Source organism: Leuciscus leuciscus (genome assembly GCF_965113295.1).
Source record: "Leuciscus leuciscus genome assembly, chromosome: 15".
Lineage (NCBI taxonomy): Eukaryota > Metazoa > Chordata > Actinopteri > Cypriniformes > Leuciscidae > Leuciscus > Leuciscus leuciscus.
The window spans coordinates 22,810,752-22,826,374 of NC_138739.1; the positions used below are offsets into that span (position 1 = coordinate 22,810,752).

Genomic DNA, 15,623 nt, shown 5'->3' on the forward strand with positions numbered 1-15,623 from the left:
ACAGATTAAAAGTCTTCAACGGCCATTTTTACTAGTCCAAAACTAGCCATTTTGATTATCATCAAGATGTCTCCAATAAGCTATTCTAACTTGCATTTTTTAAACAAAAAATAAACTTGGAAATACTCATGGACAACAGTCAAATAAACATTTCTGCGGTTGTTATACAAAAGTATTTGACTGCTACATGGTTGCAGTGGATCAGAATCAACTATTTTCTTATTTTATACTTGTACAATTCATAAATTCCTACTAAAATGTTTTATTTTGTTTTCATCTGAACAGCTCGAGAGTTGGACACCAAAAAAGTGATGGAAAATGGCTCGGATAACTTTCAGAGCCTGCTGCGGATTCTCGGGGTGGAAGCGTCAATTGAGGCCTTGATAAGAACCGTGTGTTTGTGAGAAGTCATAAAACACAAGCCAACATTCATGTCATCAGAACTTCATATCTAATCATTTTATTTGATATAAACACCTGTACAATCACCCGTTAGGAACTACATATTGATGCCATCTGTAAGTGTCAATCATTTTTACGCATGATATGCCCACACTGTATGGAAATATACATCATTAGACAAGAGCTAGAAAAATAAATAATTTTAAATACAAAATGTCTGACAGCAAAATCCACTTTGTATTTTCAAATAGTTACATTTTAACATTAGATTCCATCACAGAAACTGTGATATTCCTGCTTAATAACAGAATTAATGTCCATTCCTACCTAGATAGTGATTATAGATCTTTATTTCATTAGAGTAACACAATGTCACCACCTCAGACTCATAATATCTGTGATTCATTGGTTCATAAGGGGAAAGATGGTGTTAAAACTAAGGCAAAAAACAGCAATGTCTGGTGTGGAGAAACTGCACTTAATCAGATACATCATACATAACACATTAAAACTGAGCAACATGACAGTCAAACAAACGCCATTGGTTGGACAACGAAAGCGTGTTCGCTCACAGGTAAGGCGTATAATACTTCTCTTGACACCAGTTCACATTAAGACAAAAGGGAGTGTCAACACAGTTTGGCAATGTTGAATGTTCATCCATGTAAAACTCAAACACTATTCACCAGATGAGAACTGCATTGAAGGCTTTGAGTTGAGCAAGCCGACGCAGTCAACATCACAGTAAAAGAGGTAAACAGAAGCATGAGTATCACTCACACCACAGTATTTTGTAACAGTAATATATCCCATGACAAGAAAATGGCAACCTTGAGGTGCCATCTTTAGTGTTGAAGTCGCACAGTAAAATTTGCATTAACCGTCATTGGTTTTTCGGTAAAAGGCGCTAAACTTGCACACAATGTTAAATCAACACTGCCATTTCTGTGGCACAATATACTGCTATTCTGAAAAACTGCTGGATCAACTTACTTCTGTATTGTGCTAACAATAAATGCCATGCTGTCCATCTTTGGCCGACTTATGAAATTCGTCTTGCTCTGCAAACAATTACAACCAATAAAACTCTGTAGCTGTAGTAGCGTTTAAGCTGCTGGGAATGAATTCCTCTAGTTGTTTTCTAGTCTGCAATTTCAAAACAGATGACTAAGTGTATTAATGTCGAACTCAAAGACAGAGCAGTTGTAGATGGACAGGCACAGTCGATTTTGCATTTTACAGCAGTTTTTCTGGGGGGGGGGGGAGTGGCGTTTGAGATAATAGACTAGCTTAAAAGAAGTAGTTTATCCAAAAATGAAAATTCAGTCATTATTTACACACCTTCATGTCGGTAAATTCAGGTTTTTCCACATATTTGAAGGTCCAATAAAAAGCACCATAAATGTAGTCCATATAACTTAAATTTTAAGTGTGTTCTTCACTCAAAACTGAAGTAGTTATTCACTGATGATCTTGCGTTCAAAAATGTTGTTCATTCATTCACTTACTACATGCTCAACACCCAGCAGCGTTTTGTCTAATTCTGACAAAATGCCTGGTTAGAATGAACTGCCAAGCTACATACAAATTCTTCAGCCATTTTGATTAGATTTGCAATTACATGATGGTGAGTAAACAATGGCTAAATGTTTATGTAGTGCAAACTATTCTTTAATAAGACACTTCGATTTGTATGTGGCGGTAGACGGTTACGCCAGGCAAGCGTGCGTTATAAAAATACACTTTCATTAGAGAGTAATATCATTAGACTTATCTTCAAATTCATAAAATCTAATTATGGATAGTGACAGTGTTAGCGCAACCTCATTCGCTAGCATGCAACAGGTCTGTGCTTGTCAGTATAACTTCTGCTACTGTAGCTCGCCGTGGGTCAGTGGTTTGAGGAGCTCTATGGATGTAGTCTTGCTAAAAACTCAAGTACTCGTCTGCTTTTGAACTCCAGACTGCCTGTACAGCGACTGCTGACACGGCCAAGTTGATGCATGGTAAAACGTTCATTAGGGAAAATCGCTGTAAGCCACTTTTTGGCACTTGGAAACCACAGTAGCGCTGCTGCATGACTGAAACACCCAACAGCACTGCACAAAAACACACACACACAACCTCCTTGTCCTCCCTTTTTATAGCCAATGACTGACTCGTTCAGGTATTCTGTGCTTTAGGAGACCAGCCCCAGTAAGAACATCACCCTCTAAAAAGAAAAACAAAAGGTTGTCCCAGCAACAGCTCACAAATGCCGCCGTTGCTGCCAACTTCACGTCGCAGAACACGCTGGGAGGGCAAACTGCTAGACAGACTAGCAAACAAACATAACAAAACTATATCACTATTTCAATTTCACTTCTACGCATTTCCCAAGCAGCACTTGTGGAGGTGTCTCATACAGCATGGAAGAGCAGCGTGCACTCCTGCCTTTCCTTATAGAGGCTGGAGGGGGGCGGAGCTTGTGTGCTCCGCAGGTAGTAGTTGACGATTTTGGTGTCCAGCTTGTACTGGTGAGGGATGCCTTCGTACGGTTTGGGGTCCAGATCCAGGATGGAGACAGAATACGTAAAACGAGGCTTCTCCAAATTCAACTGGTGTCTGTAAACACAAAGCAAATGGAAGGTTAAAATGACCGCAAACGTCAAGGAGAATCTTTAATTAAAAAGTGAAAACAAACTTACTCCTCGTCTTCTTCGCAAGGTGCAAACGTGATCATGATTGAGCAGTCTTTGGCGGTCATTGCAACTCTATACTGATGAACCTGGAAAGATGCAAGGAGAAATTAAAATCTGGATTGTACCTCTGAGAATGAATCTCACTTAGAAATTTGTCCCAAAATATTAGTTTTATATACAAATAAACCTGTATTTTAATTCAATACCAAAAACTTTTTTTTTTTTTTTATGCCCAATTTTGGGGTGAAATACAACCTGTGAATGTCTTATGAGATTCACACCTAAACTGAAGCATCACATGCTCACAGTCTTACCTTCCCAACTGCATATTCTACAGAGCCGTCATCCTCAGTAGGACAGTTTTTAACTGTGTCCATGAAACTCTCATTATAAGGCCCATCTATCTGCAGTCGGTTTCTGGGGATACAAACAAGTGTTGATTAGATGTTTAAGTGCTTTTAAACATGTTTATTCATAAAGATGATGTGGCTTTGCATGGAAATCACCAATGACCACACTGCACAGGACCACCATGTGGCCACAGTGCCTCATTACTAGATAAAGTATATCCACACAGTCTTTTGCACCACCTAGTGTTTTCATCATGATGTCTTTCAGGAGACCGCAATAAGACTTAAAATTGTTTGAAAATAAAGTATATTAATACTTATAATAATAAAACAAGTTGCGATTCAGCAACTGTACTGCATTTTTACATAAAATGATGCCAGTACAGGTGAACACTGCACAGATAAGGTATGGCCTGAAATATCCGCCCGATTGAAACTTTGCTCAGCAAGAACAAAGCATTCTTGCACAGGAATATTGATCTGATAGATCAGTAACGAAGCACTCAATATCCCAGCTTAAACATTCACCTTTCTTTCGGGAACTCCTCTAGATACTGCTCTACACGTTTGTACAGAGGGTAGATTCCTTCAATATCCAGGTTATCCAGCATCTGTACTTGAAGGATTTTTGAAAGGACGCTGTCTTTAGGGAGGCCATGGTTACCTGTGAAGATATGAAAATGAGCTCAACGTGTACTCCTGGACTTGCATAATAGATTTATGATTACCGTCATATATATGCAGCAATAATCCTGTCTTTTACACGCCCCTTAATGTGTCTTTTAAAATGCACAATACTTCAACTTCAACTTTTATTTATTTATATAGCACGTTTACCCGCAACGTTGTTGCCCAAAGTGCTTCACAGTTACAGTAAAAAGACATACATATATAAAAACAGAACATATCAAGCCTAGCGGATGAAGGCATATTTCACACTCTTAAACATCTCCCTCACCCACCAGCATAATGAGATCAGTGTGTATGAAGAAATAAAACTAAATAAAAGTGTATACCTACAGTGTACACCACCCTTAACTAAAGGCTAAATTAAAAAGGTACGTTTTTAGCTGCGACTTAAATATTTCTATTGATTGAGCTAACCGGATATGAAGGGGGAGGCTGTTCCACAACTTAGGAGCCACAACTGAAAAAGCTCGGTCACCCTTTGACTTCTTTTTAGAAAAGGGGACCGCCAGCAAAGATTGGTTCGTGGATCTTAGTGTCCTGCCTGTTGTGTAAGAGTCTAAAAGATCCACAATGTATTTTGGGGACCTGTTGTGCAATGCTTTAAAAACCATTAATAAAATCTTATATTCAATCCTGTACTGAACCGGCAGCCAGTGAAGATAAGATAGTACTGGAGTAATGTGGTCCCTTTTTTTAGTGCCAGTCAGAAATCTTGCTGCGGCATTTTGTACCAACTGCAGACGACATAGTTGACGCTGGGGGATCCCTGCATAAAGAGAATTGCAGTAGTCCAGTCTGGAAGTAATAAAAGCATGAATAACAATCTCCAAGTCTTTATAACTGAGAAGGGGTTTTATCTTAGAAATCAATCTAAGCTGATAAAAACTGTTCTTTACAACAGAATGTATCTGTTTATCAAAGCTTAGAGATGAGTCAATTATTACCCCAAGGTTTCTCACGCTATCTTTCACCGTCATTTCTAATGGAGCCAGGGTGTCGGCTATCTTCTCTTTGAATTTTGGTGGGCCAAATATTGTAATTTCAGACTTTGTTTCATTAAGTTGAAGAAAATTGTTCGATAGCCAAACTTTCGAATACGTTTCGTTCCAGTTATATTGTGACTCAACATTAAAGTGATTTCCATTGGAACTAACATGAGAGTTCAAACCATCATTTGCCCATCCAAATATTCATTAGTTAGCAGTTGGTAAAGGCCTCACCGTTGCGGAGCAGGTCTCTTGGGAAGGGACTGGCTTCACAGTGCGGCCTGCTTTCGGACAGGTGCATCTTCCTGGGCTCCCCCGAGCGATTTGAGTCCCCGCCGCTGAGCAGGGAGGAGCAGATCACCTGAATGAATTCGTTGAGGACGGCTTTGCCAGGCTGGTGGCCGTTATGGAGGCCGTTACTATGGGGGAAATAAGGCCAAAGGTGCTGAATGAGATCATTCAAGTCGGGTTGCTGCTTGGCGTCGTCTTTACAGCTAAATATCAACTCTCCGCCCTGAAAAAAAGATGGGAGAAACAATTAGTTAATGCAACTTTTCTTTTATAACCCTTTTCTAAGGAATCAGACCAATATACAAACAGTAGCTATATTTAATGATGTTCTTTTTTTTCCTTTTCTTTTTTTTTTAAACCCCCGCTTAAGCTGGTTTGCTGGTCTTAGGTGGTTTAAGCCAGTCACACATCTGGGCCTATATTTGACCCTGGACCACAAAACCAGTCACATGGGTACATTTTTTTTAATTGTGATTTATACATCATATGAAAGTTGAATAAATAAGCTTTCCATTGATGTATGGTTTGTTAGGATAGGACAATATTTGGCCGAGATACAACTATTTGAAAATCTGAGGGTGCAACAACAACAAAAATCGAAACATTGAGAAAATCACCTTTAAAGTTGTTCAGTTATGTTGGCGATTGTGCTGCATTCACTCACAAAAATAAATGTTTTATATATTTACAGTAGGAAATGTACAAAATATCTTCATGGGACACAATCTTTACTTAATATCCTAATGATTTTTGGATTAAAAGAAAAATCTATAATTTTGACCCATACAATATATTTTTGGCTATTGCCACAAATATACCAGTGCAACTTGTGACTGGTTTTGTTATCCAGGGTCACATATGATGATCAGCAAGCTAATTTTCCAGTTAAAAAGTGGCTAAATTTCATCTAAAACAACTTGTCTCCCAGCCAAATCTGGCTAAGACCAGTAAACCAGTTTAAGCTGTTTTTAGTAGTACTACTTCCAAGTTCCAGGATAACTGAACATTTACTCAGTAATAAAACTGAGACCTACTGCAAATCAGTATGCATGACATCATCGCTGACTGTTACTTTTCAAATGCTGAACATTCTATAAATGGAAGTCGAAGGATATTTTTGCAGTGTTTCATCCGCAGAACAATCCAAAAACAAATGAAATAACAGTTCAACCCATCGATGAGATTCCCGTTAAAAATCAAAGATGACACTGATGTGAATAAGGTCTATAGACAGCAGGCTGAAATTAACTACAAAATAAAGTTTGTTTGGAGACGTTAAACGGTTCGAGAATGAATCAATTACAGAAGTTTATATTTACCTTAAAGATTTTCAAGTTGTTTTGTGGTTCCTCTAACAGATTCTTCAATGCAACGTACATTCGCTGTTTGCTCCTGGAATACAAGTTATTCAATAGCATTCAGGTTAGTAAAATAACATACATTTTTGCAAACAATGAAGGAAAGTTTAGGGAGAAAAAAAATGATTTGCCATGACAAGAATTAACATGTTAAGGGATTATATGGATTGTCACATCTGATTCTAAACCTTCTGTTTTCTTTAGCGTCAAGTAGCATTATAAAGGCTTCATGCATGATGGGTTATATAGGGCTGGTTTCACAGTGGAAAGGTGAGTCACAAAAAAAAAAAAGGTGAATGTGGTCTTTCTCAGTGGAAAATTCTGTTTTTAACAAAGGTCAGTTGGCTTGGTGAATCTCTTTGCCGCAGTCAGTTAGATTTGTTAACAATGCTGGTTAAAGGTCGTACCATCATCGAAAGATATAAATCCAGATCTGATTTCCTGCACTGAGTGACTGAGCGGTGACTCACCCTGAAAAGAGATCCAGGGGGCAATATCTGCTCAATCGCTTCCACTTCCCATTGGCTAACTGTAAGAGAATAATGTTAGGAATTTTACTGTAAACTTTGCTAATAGTGTTTCGATCAAGTACACCAACTTCAGTGACAGTCACTTGATGCACTCTCCAGTTTCCGTTTCACCTCTACTTTGGGACTGAAACTGATTTTTGTACATCTTCTCCAGCCAAACCCCCAAAGGACTGATTGTATGATAGCGTACAGTACAAACAGACAGCAGGATGTTTACACTACACTGAACCATCCTCTTTTTTTGTTGTTAAAGCAGAAGTTCACGTTTAGAAATCTGGCTTCACTTCAATGAACCATGAGTTACTTTCGTAACGACGAGGCCTTTGAAAGATTCTTGATTGGTACTTACCTTGTAATGCTGATGCATGCAGAATCTGCAAACTTTGCGTTTGCATTCCTTAGTTATGTGTCTTGAAAAGGGTAGAAATCCACATTTTGGCTGGAAGGGAAAAAGTTCAAATATGTAGTTATTTCTCTGCCTCTCGAGTTACACAATGAAGTTTTGTGAACAAGCTTAATGCGAAGAAGGTTTTGTTGTTTTTATGAACGCACAAACGAGCCTTTCAGATCGGATTCACGCCACCTTCCCCTGTTTGTTTGACTGACCATGTGATTAAATTCCACACAAATAGATTCAATGAGTCATTCAGCTACTGTGGTTTACTTCCCCAGGAACGGACTTTATAATGAACTGACCCCTAAAAAACTAGTTCTAGTTTTATATGAGATTCAAAGCTTTCAATTTAAAAACACAGAGTGTCTCCACCTTAATGGCTTGAAGATATAGAAAACCCCATCAACAACTGTCAGCAAGTTCAATGACCGGAAGTGATAAGACGTGCGTCACTAAATCAACACATTAAAGGCGAGGTTTTTGGCACACTTTTGCGTACACTCGAAATGTGATTATTTTCTAAATGTCGGTATAAAAATGATATCTCTGTCATTTTGAGTGCAAATTCCCCCTTGAAGTAAAACACAAACATAACGGTAGTGACGTGTTGTTACTAGGCCAAGCTGAAAGTGGAGTTCACCTTGATTTCAACGCATATTGGAGGTCTGTGGTCTCTGAGGTGGTGGAGGGGGAGTTGGGTCAGGTTAGGAAGGCATAAACCACACCCGCTGAATGTGTCCATGACCTTGTCACAGCGCAGTTCTGCATGAAGGAAAGATCATAACACCGTTACGCAACATCAAATCCAGTCTACAAAAGTGACTGCATCTCACATGCTTATGTTTGCAATGAAGAACAAACTACATTTTTAAGTGGGTGAAACTCCGGAAAACATTCAAGCCGGATTTTACACCACAAGTTTGAAAATTATGCTTATTTTAGGACATTATCTGCATTGCAATGAAGCATATTTTCCTATAAATTGTCATCACCGTAATCAATGGACCAAAATGTTTTACTTTGAAGTATACAGTAATGCCCATTAATCTCAAGGATTTTGCTATTAAAATAACACAAATACTAACATAAAGTATAAATACTAGCCTACACTGTTGGTTTTAGGGGGGCATTACAGCAATGACACTGGTTTTTTGCATTACAGGAATGAAAAATGGAGGAAATGTGTGTAATTGTTATAAAAATGCAAAACATTATTTTTATTTTTTTTATGTATTATTTTTTGTGGAAATGTGATAAGAATGTGTTCTGGATCGATTTTATAATATTCACCAAATGTTTAAAAAGGAAAAACTGAAAGTTTGGTCATTCGTACCAGGTCGTTCTTGTTGGACCTTCAGCGACAGCTGTCTCACAAAGTCCAGCGGTAGTTTGACAACCTCCTGTAAACAATCAAACCATTATTTTCATCTTATTCGCTAGGTCACGGCTAGTGTTAAAGCAACATGATGTATTGATGTACACAAACTTCTTGAACTGTAACTTACTCCACTGTGAACATATTTCTCCCCCAACAAAGGCTTCATGACATATTTACTATAATCTACAATGTTGAGGATGTGTCGAAAAGCTTGTTCTGCGGTCTGTTAGGAAAGAAGTAGGACAATTCAGCTGATACTACACTGTATGACAATGCAAACAGACCAAGACCAAACACTTTTTGCATATTTACATTGTTGCAGATGCCCTTTGTACCAAAAGAGACACTTTACTTACAATACAGTGCAAGAAAACACACACAACTATTGTAAACTCAGTTGCGACTATTTACAAGTTTTATGACACATCACATTTATATTGTAAGAAAAGGCAATACTACGGTGGCAGAGAGAACTCAACGCACTGCAACTGAATGAGTATTTGCAGCACACTTCTGTATTTGGTTGTGTTGTGAGTATTTTCAGTGTGTTTCTGTATTTGTTTAAGTTGGCGTTTCTGTATTTGGTTGCGTTGTGAGTATTTGCAGTGTGTTTCTGTATTTGGTTGTGTTGTGAGTATTTGCAGTGTGTTTCTGTATTTGTTTAAGTTGGCGTTTCTGTATTTGGTTGCGTTGTGAGTATTTGCAGTGTGTTTCTGTATTTGGTTGTGTTGTGAGTATTCGCAGTATTTTTCTGTATTTGGTTGTGTTGTGAGTATTTGCAGCTTGTTTCTGTATTTGGTTGTGTTGTGAGTATTTGCAGTGTGTTTCTGTATTTGGTTGTGTTGTGAGTATTTGCAGTGTGTTTCTGTATTTGTTTAAGTTGGCGTTTCTGTATTTGGTTGCGTTGTGAGTATTTGCAGTGTGTTTCTGTATTTGTTTGTGTTGTGAGTATTTGCAGTATTTTTCTGTATTTGGTTGTGTTGTGAGTATTTGCAGCTTGTTTCTGAATTTGGTTAAGTTGGCGTTTCTGTATTTGGTTGTGTTGTGAGTATTCGCAGTGTGTTTCTGTATTTGGTTGTGTTGTGAGTATTCGCAGTGTGTTTCTGTATTTGGTTGTGTTGTGAGTATTCGCAGTGTGTTTCTGTATTTGTTTAAGTTGCCGTTTCTGTATTTGGTTGTGTAGTGAGTATTTGCAGCTTGTTTCTATATTTGGTTGCGTTGTGAGTATTTGCAGCTTGTTTCTGTATTTGGTTAAGTTGTGAGTATTTGTCAAAATTGAAAAATTGATATTTTCTTAATTTGCTGGTGCTTTTTCTATTTGCAAGTGTTTTCTTCAGTTTTCTTCAGTTTCAATGCATGGAGCTCTCTCGGCCACCATACAATTCTGCTTTATGGTGCATATTTGAGAAGTTTGGGAAGTACTACTGTTTAGTAATATCAATTTGGGGAAGTTTTACCTGTCGTGTATGTGCGGAGTCTTCAGAGGGAAACTTTAACAGACGGAGAACTTGACAGTGCTGTAAGGAGAAGTAACGTGTTTAGAGAAAACAAATTTTGCATTCAACTCATTTCACACAGACTTTGGCCACTGTAAGTATTCTAGTGAACAAACGGTCTAATTTAAGGTTGTAAAAAAAGAAGGGAATGCTATGAAACAGGTTTGCCTTTGACTGTACAAATACTCCATCCACTCATTATGTTTTTCCCAGAATGCACTTATACATAAAAAAGGTCCACAAAGGTAAAGGTGACATCATCGCATTGACGATAAACTCACTGCCTGGCGGTTTGTTTTATGGACTGATGTAACTGATGGTCACTTAAACGCAAATGCAGTTTCTAAACGCTTGCTCAACGACGTTACAAAACCTACTTCTGCCTCACCAAATGTCAGACTTAAAAAGATAATGTTCATGAAGTAATTATGTATAATTCACTTCAACATTAAAAGAAAAATAAATTATAGTCAATTAAAAACTAAATATGCACCAATGAAAATAATCCTATCCAGACACAATTATTTTTTATAATAATGAGCATTATTAAATTGAGTATGAATTAAAATCTCATTACAGCAATGAGAATTTCTTCTATTCTAATGAATATTTTTTAGGGGAAAGGCATTTAATTGTCATGAAATTAATGTAATATAATGAAAAACATATTCATGAACCAAGCCATTGTTTTTTTCCCGTTTTTTCTGAAATTTACCCCAAAATGTTGTTTAAACCACACATCTTATTTCAATGTGCAACTGAGATGCCTTTAAAAATCTTAATAATCTCACTCAACCTTTCAGACAAGATGATGCGGTTCAGCTCCTATTCCAAGAATTTAAAACCGGCCAGCCAACGTGACAAAAAAAACACACATGAGTGTGGGGACATGAAAGAATGTCTGTAAACAGCAAATAGATACGGACAAGCCCTTGCAGGAGTAGCCTATACGCCAGGAGTACTTGGAAATCTGCATCAAAGCGTCACCCATTTTCTCCACACCCAGTTTGTCATGATTGCAATAACATATTGGCCAATGTTGTCTCGGGCTGCCGCCTGTGATTGGATACACACTCTTGTGTTGTAATCTGTAATACAAATCCAACCAGTTTATGACTCTCGGACGTTTGATCCAGTGGTTTTTCAGTTTATTTGTCGTATGAGGGTACAGACGCACAAATGAGCTGGAAAATCAGGCAAAGGTTAAGCTGTTCCCATTTTGCAGGAACATATCCTTGATCTTAACAAAACAGGGCCTTGATATTGCAATAGGCCTACTAGTGAAAAAAGGAGTCAACTACATGCTAAATGGAACTGATAAATGAATCATTTAAATAAAGTTTCCATAACTTTTTCATTATTCATATTAAGACAAATCTCAAATACAGTTGATTTCATTAATTTCAATCCGTTGTTCAAATAAAGAGGGTTCTGGTTGTTACATGCAATAACCCAAGTAATATCTAATTTAAAACAATATAACATTGCTGAAATTTCATGTGGCGAGATCTTTTTCATCTTTAAATGTACTTTGGCCAATGTCTAAATACAGAAAAGTGATCAACATAAACGTTTCCACCCATCCTAATCAATATTCATACCCATCATCCTGGTTTAAAATCGGCCTAGACCCTCATTATCTTTCACTTTAAACTGTTAAAGGTTTCCTATCTGAACTTTGAATCCTGGATGGGGAAAATATTAATAGTTTATTATCTCATCTCTAATTCTTTCCATTTAAGAGCCATGTCAGATGCACAAAAGCACCCTCACACTATAAGATCACCACTGACCATTCCTTCAACCGGCCACAGCATTATGTGTCCTACATTAAATGTGCCACTGAAATGGGTTTAATAAACTTTATATCTCATAAAGTGGGTGTGGCATTGATAACACACGTGTCACATGTTGTACATTCACTTTATCAATGAATCCTGATTTAGCCTGCTAGGTTGCTTTAGCTTTAAACCCCTGACAAGACCCCTTTGGGATAAAGAAAGAGTTAATTTCCGTCTAATGGTGGCGTAAAAGTGCCAAACTTAAAGTCTAGGTCCTTTCCAAACAGTTTGAATTGATTTTCCATTGACTGAATCAGATTTGATCGAGTTTATATGAATCTTGGCTAAGCTAAAAGCTAGTAACTATTGAACACCAACCTGCAAATGAGACACGACCAGGCTTTTGTTCCCCTCCCCGTGATATTTCCAGTCGTTTTCGTCCATTTTATCCAGTTCCATAACCCAGAAGAACCGTAAACTAGTGGAGTTTTGGCGCAGATTTGATACTCTGGGCGAGATGATCGGGGTCAGGCGCAAAACTTCTGGTGGATCTGCGTCTGACACACCGACGGGTGTGTAGCGCTACTACCGCTTTTGCGAGGACACGCCTCCTCCGCGCTCTCATTGGCCAGTCGCAGAGGTTGAGGGTTGTTCGTTGGCCAAAAGTGTTTGACATTGTTAAATGCATGCGCTGATTGGATGCTAAAAATGACAATCAAATGTTCGCCCGCTCTGCATGCAATTTATGGACTGTATCTATAAAATGATGTCATGAACGCATGACTTTTTTCTTTCCCTTTTCTGTTTGAAACAGAAAAACAAGTGAAAAATCACAAAAGGCTCAATGAAGTTTATAAATAATGCAAGTATGTAATACATACAGTGTGTGTGTGTATGTATTGTATAAATATAATTTTGAATTGCATAATTTGCGTGTTTTAAGTAGTTGGACACTCAGGGGGGTTCTGTTTTGTATAGAATGAGAAAATATCTAATTAAGAAAAAAAACAATACTAAAACAATTATATGTGAGAGACACTTTTGAAGTTTGAGGTTTTTCTAGTCATACCATTAAAACATTTTTAAATAATTAAGCAGTCACTAACTGTTACTAATTTATTTACACATTCTTTTAAATTTAAGCCAACTATGAAAATAATTGATGGCCTAATGAATGACATTTTGAAATGTATCTTGTAAATATTTAAAATACACAGAATTAAAGAAATGTCCTTTAAGATCACCCATATAAAGTTTTACCCCAGAAAAAACTTATATCAATATTACTGATGCAATTTTTTTTTTTTTTTGTGACTTACATCGAGATTGTTCTCAAAATGTATTTATCGAGTAATTTTGTTCAGAATTCTTTTCATTAACTGAAGAACATCTTTAAACTTTGCTTTTAATATGTAACGCAATGGCTTCTATTACATATAAATGTATTGAATGGCAGTTGTTGAACAAGCTATTTCCTACAGGCAAATTCCAAATAAACAAATATAAGTTTAGGAAGAGTAAATCATTACATCAATATGATAAGGAAGGAAGGATTAGTTTAAGTAGTTACATGGAATAAGAATAACCACAAAAGACTTTTTGTTTTTTTTTAGAAATTCATAGAAAACCTTTTTAATAGAAATTTAAAAAAACATATTCAACATGACTGTACAGGGAGCTTAAAACATACATTTAATCAAAATACATTTGTTTTCACCATGAGGTCAATAGGATGAAAATTTCACCACTAAAAAAAAGATTTAAAAAGAAATCAAATGTGAGCAATGCCTGATTTAACGCTCACACACAGCTCATTAGACAGAATCATTCTTCAGCTGGAGCAAGTCATCATGCCGAAGGATTTGGACGGACTCGACTGTCCGATTCTCAGTTTGTCTTTGCAGCTGTCCTTCTCCGGCGGTGGCGTGGACTCGTAGAGGACACATATGGACCCGTCCTCTCCAATCCGGTAGGACACTTCATACGGGTCGACCCACATGGTGAGTTCACTTGGAAGCAGTGAAAAGAGTCGCTCTTTTGTGAGTCCGATCGTACAGGCCGCTTTGCCTATCAAAGGGTCCATCTTGTGGTTGATCCGGATGCACCTGTAACCCGAACCTCGGCAAGGTGCGTTTGGGAACCAATGGTGCTGATAATGATCTACAATGAAAGAACAAAGTTAGGCCTTGGCACAATCAAACACAGCCTTTGATTAGCATTACTTGCCAAAGTATTACTTGGGCTTGGTGCTTTGTTAAAGCAGATTGTGGGTTAAAATGGTTTAAGTTTCAATGAATGGACTTTGGTGCTGCAATAAACTGAATCTGATCTTCGGCTGGTTTTGCTTGTAACAATAAACAATGTTCATTTTTATTACAATGTATATAATTTGATCTATGGTTTACTTGAATTCACTTTGAACAATGGAAAGATCATGTCCAATCCTGTCTTACCCCCTAAAGATTCTTCCAAAGAGAATCTGAATTGTTGCAGCTGTTCTTCTGAAAGCAGTCCCGTTCCCCTCAACAGACGTGTGACAAAGTTAGCAGCAGTAGATACCTCAGTTTTCATCATGAAGTTTTTGCATGAGCTGAAAGGGAAAACGAGGTAAAACTGTTATACACCATCAAACGTGAGCACGAACGAGTTTTTTAAGATCGATCAGCTCGAGTACATCTAAACTCAACAGGCCTGGCCAATGTCTTTGGCATATTCCTTTGTTCAAAACAACACGAAAAATCGCGCCTTAAACGCTACTGACCTGCTCCAGTGAATCGGTATACGGATACAGAGAGTTTCCACAGCTGTTGCGAGCGTTTTTAGTAACGAAGTTGTAAAAACGGGCAAATAATTTTCTCTTTTTGACCGCGAACTTCCTCCTTCGGTGGTTGTACGAGTACGTGCAGCTCCAGTTCTGAGCTCAGATGGTAAACACTCTGCAGCCACGCGCCTTCGCCAATCAGAGAGCGAGTTCGAGGTGACGTCACAAACGAGCTATTTCCATATCAAACTAGCAAATTATAGTTGTTACTATGAGTACTTTTATATTCTTATTCATACTGTATGGTGCATGTAATTTATTATATGCGTTATTTAATTATTAAATATTTTTTTCCGTCTGTGTCTCTCAGTGATTTGTTTCGTATTAAACAATTTCACGTACACAACTTGAATGCATGTATTGTGAAAGTTTTATGATAAAAAAAAAAAAAAACCGGTCTTCACTCTTCACACAGATAAAATGCTGCTTGGTAGTTTTTTAGTAGCTTTAATTGTGTTGCAGTCC

General features: G+C 37.6%; 3 protein-coding genes and 1 long non-coding RNA gene across 5 annotated transcripts in view; 2 read left to right on the forward strand and 2 right to left on the reverse strand.

The window, feature by feature from the left end:
• The window catches only part of cenpp (centromere protein P), a 49,446-nt gene extending 48,830 nt beyond the window's left edge, over positions 1 to 616 (forward strand). For both annotated transcript variants that reach the window (XM_082138040.1, XM_082138041.1), the window contains exon 9: positions 286 to 616. In XM_082138040.1, the coding sequence (XP_081994166.1) occupies positions 286 to 404 (119 nt within the window). In that variant the 3' untranslated portion in view covers positions 405 to 616. The remainder of the gene's footprint in view (positions 1 to 285) is intronic.
• ippk (inositol 1,3,4,5,6-pentakisphosphate 2-kinase) lies at positions 429 to 12,903 on the reverse strand. Its single transcript, XM_082138037.1, has 13 exons — positions 12,716 to 12,903; positions 10,518 to 10,577; positions 9,188 to 9,283; positions 9,016 to 9,082; positions 8,323 to 8,444; positions 7,638 to 7,727; positions 7,229 to 7,287; positions 6,720 to 6,792; positions 5,344 to 5,623; positions 3,962 to 4,097; positions 3,398 to 3,500; positions 3,090 to 3,169; positions 429 to 3,006 (listed from the first exon to the last, which is right to left on the reverse strand). The coding sequence occupies exons 1-13, from the start codon at positions 12,794 to 12,796 to the stop codon at positions 2,802 to 2,804; spliced, it is 1,452 nt and encodes a 483-aa protein (XP_081994163.1). The 5' UTR covers positions 12,797 to 12,903; the 3' UTR covers positions 429 to 2,801.
• On the forward strand, positions 5,631 to 5,971 carry LOC309475315. The gene is made up of 2 exons (XR_014197600.1): positions 5,631 to 5,801; positions 5,846 to 5,971. It is a non-coding gene; the product is annotated as an uncharacterized lncRNA (long non-coding RNA).
• A 1,030-nt stretch (positions 12,904 to 13,933) lies between the features above and the next one.
• Positions 13,934 to 15,258, reverse strand: LOC309475331 (protein BTG1). The gene is made up of 3 exons (XM_082138070.1): positions 15,099 to 15,258; positions 14,791 to 14,927; positions 13,934 to 14,497 (listed from the first exon to the last, which is right to left on the reverse strand). Exons 2-3 carry the CDS (start codon positions 14,909 to 14,911, stop codon positions 14,169 to 14,171), a joined length of 450 nt encoding a protein of 149 aa, XP_081994196.1. The 5' UTR covers positions 14,912 to 14,927; positions 15,099 to 15,258; the 3' UTR covers positions 13,934 to 14,168.
• Positions 15,259 to 15,623: the final 365 nt, after the last annotated feature.

Excerpts from the sequence above, each read along its gene's own strand:
- ippk (XM_082138037.1), bottom strand. The coding sequence starts at position 12,796 with ATGGAACTGGATAAAATGGACGAAAACGACTGGAAATATCACGGGGAG. Across the intron at positions 9,083-9,187 it reads AGAAATATGTTCACAGTGGA|GAGGTTGTCAAACTACCGCT; the intron begins GTAAGTTACAGT and ends GATTGTTTACAG. Across the intron at positions 3,170-3,397 it reads TAGAATATGCAGTTGGGAAG|GTTCATCAGTATAGAGTTGC; the intron begins GTAAGACTGTGA and ends GCATCTTTCCAG.
- LOC309475331 (XM_082138070.1), bottom strand. The coding sequence starts at position 14,911 with ATGATGAAAACTGAGGTATCTACTGCTGCTAACTTTGTCACACGTCTG. Across the intron at positions 14,498-14,790 it reads TTTGGAAGAATCTTTAGGGG|ATCATTATCAGCACCATTGG; the intron begins GTAAGACAGGAT and ends CTTTCATTGTAG.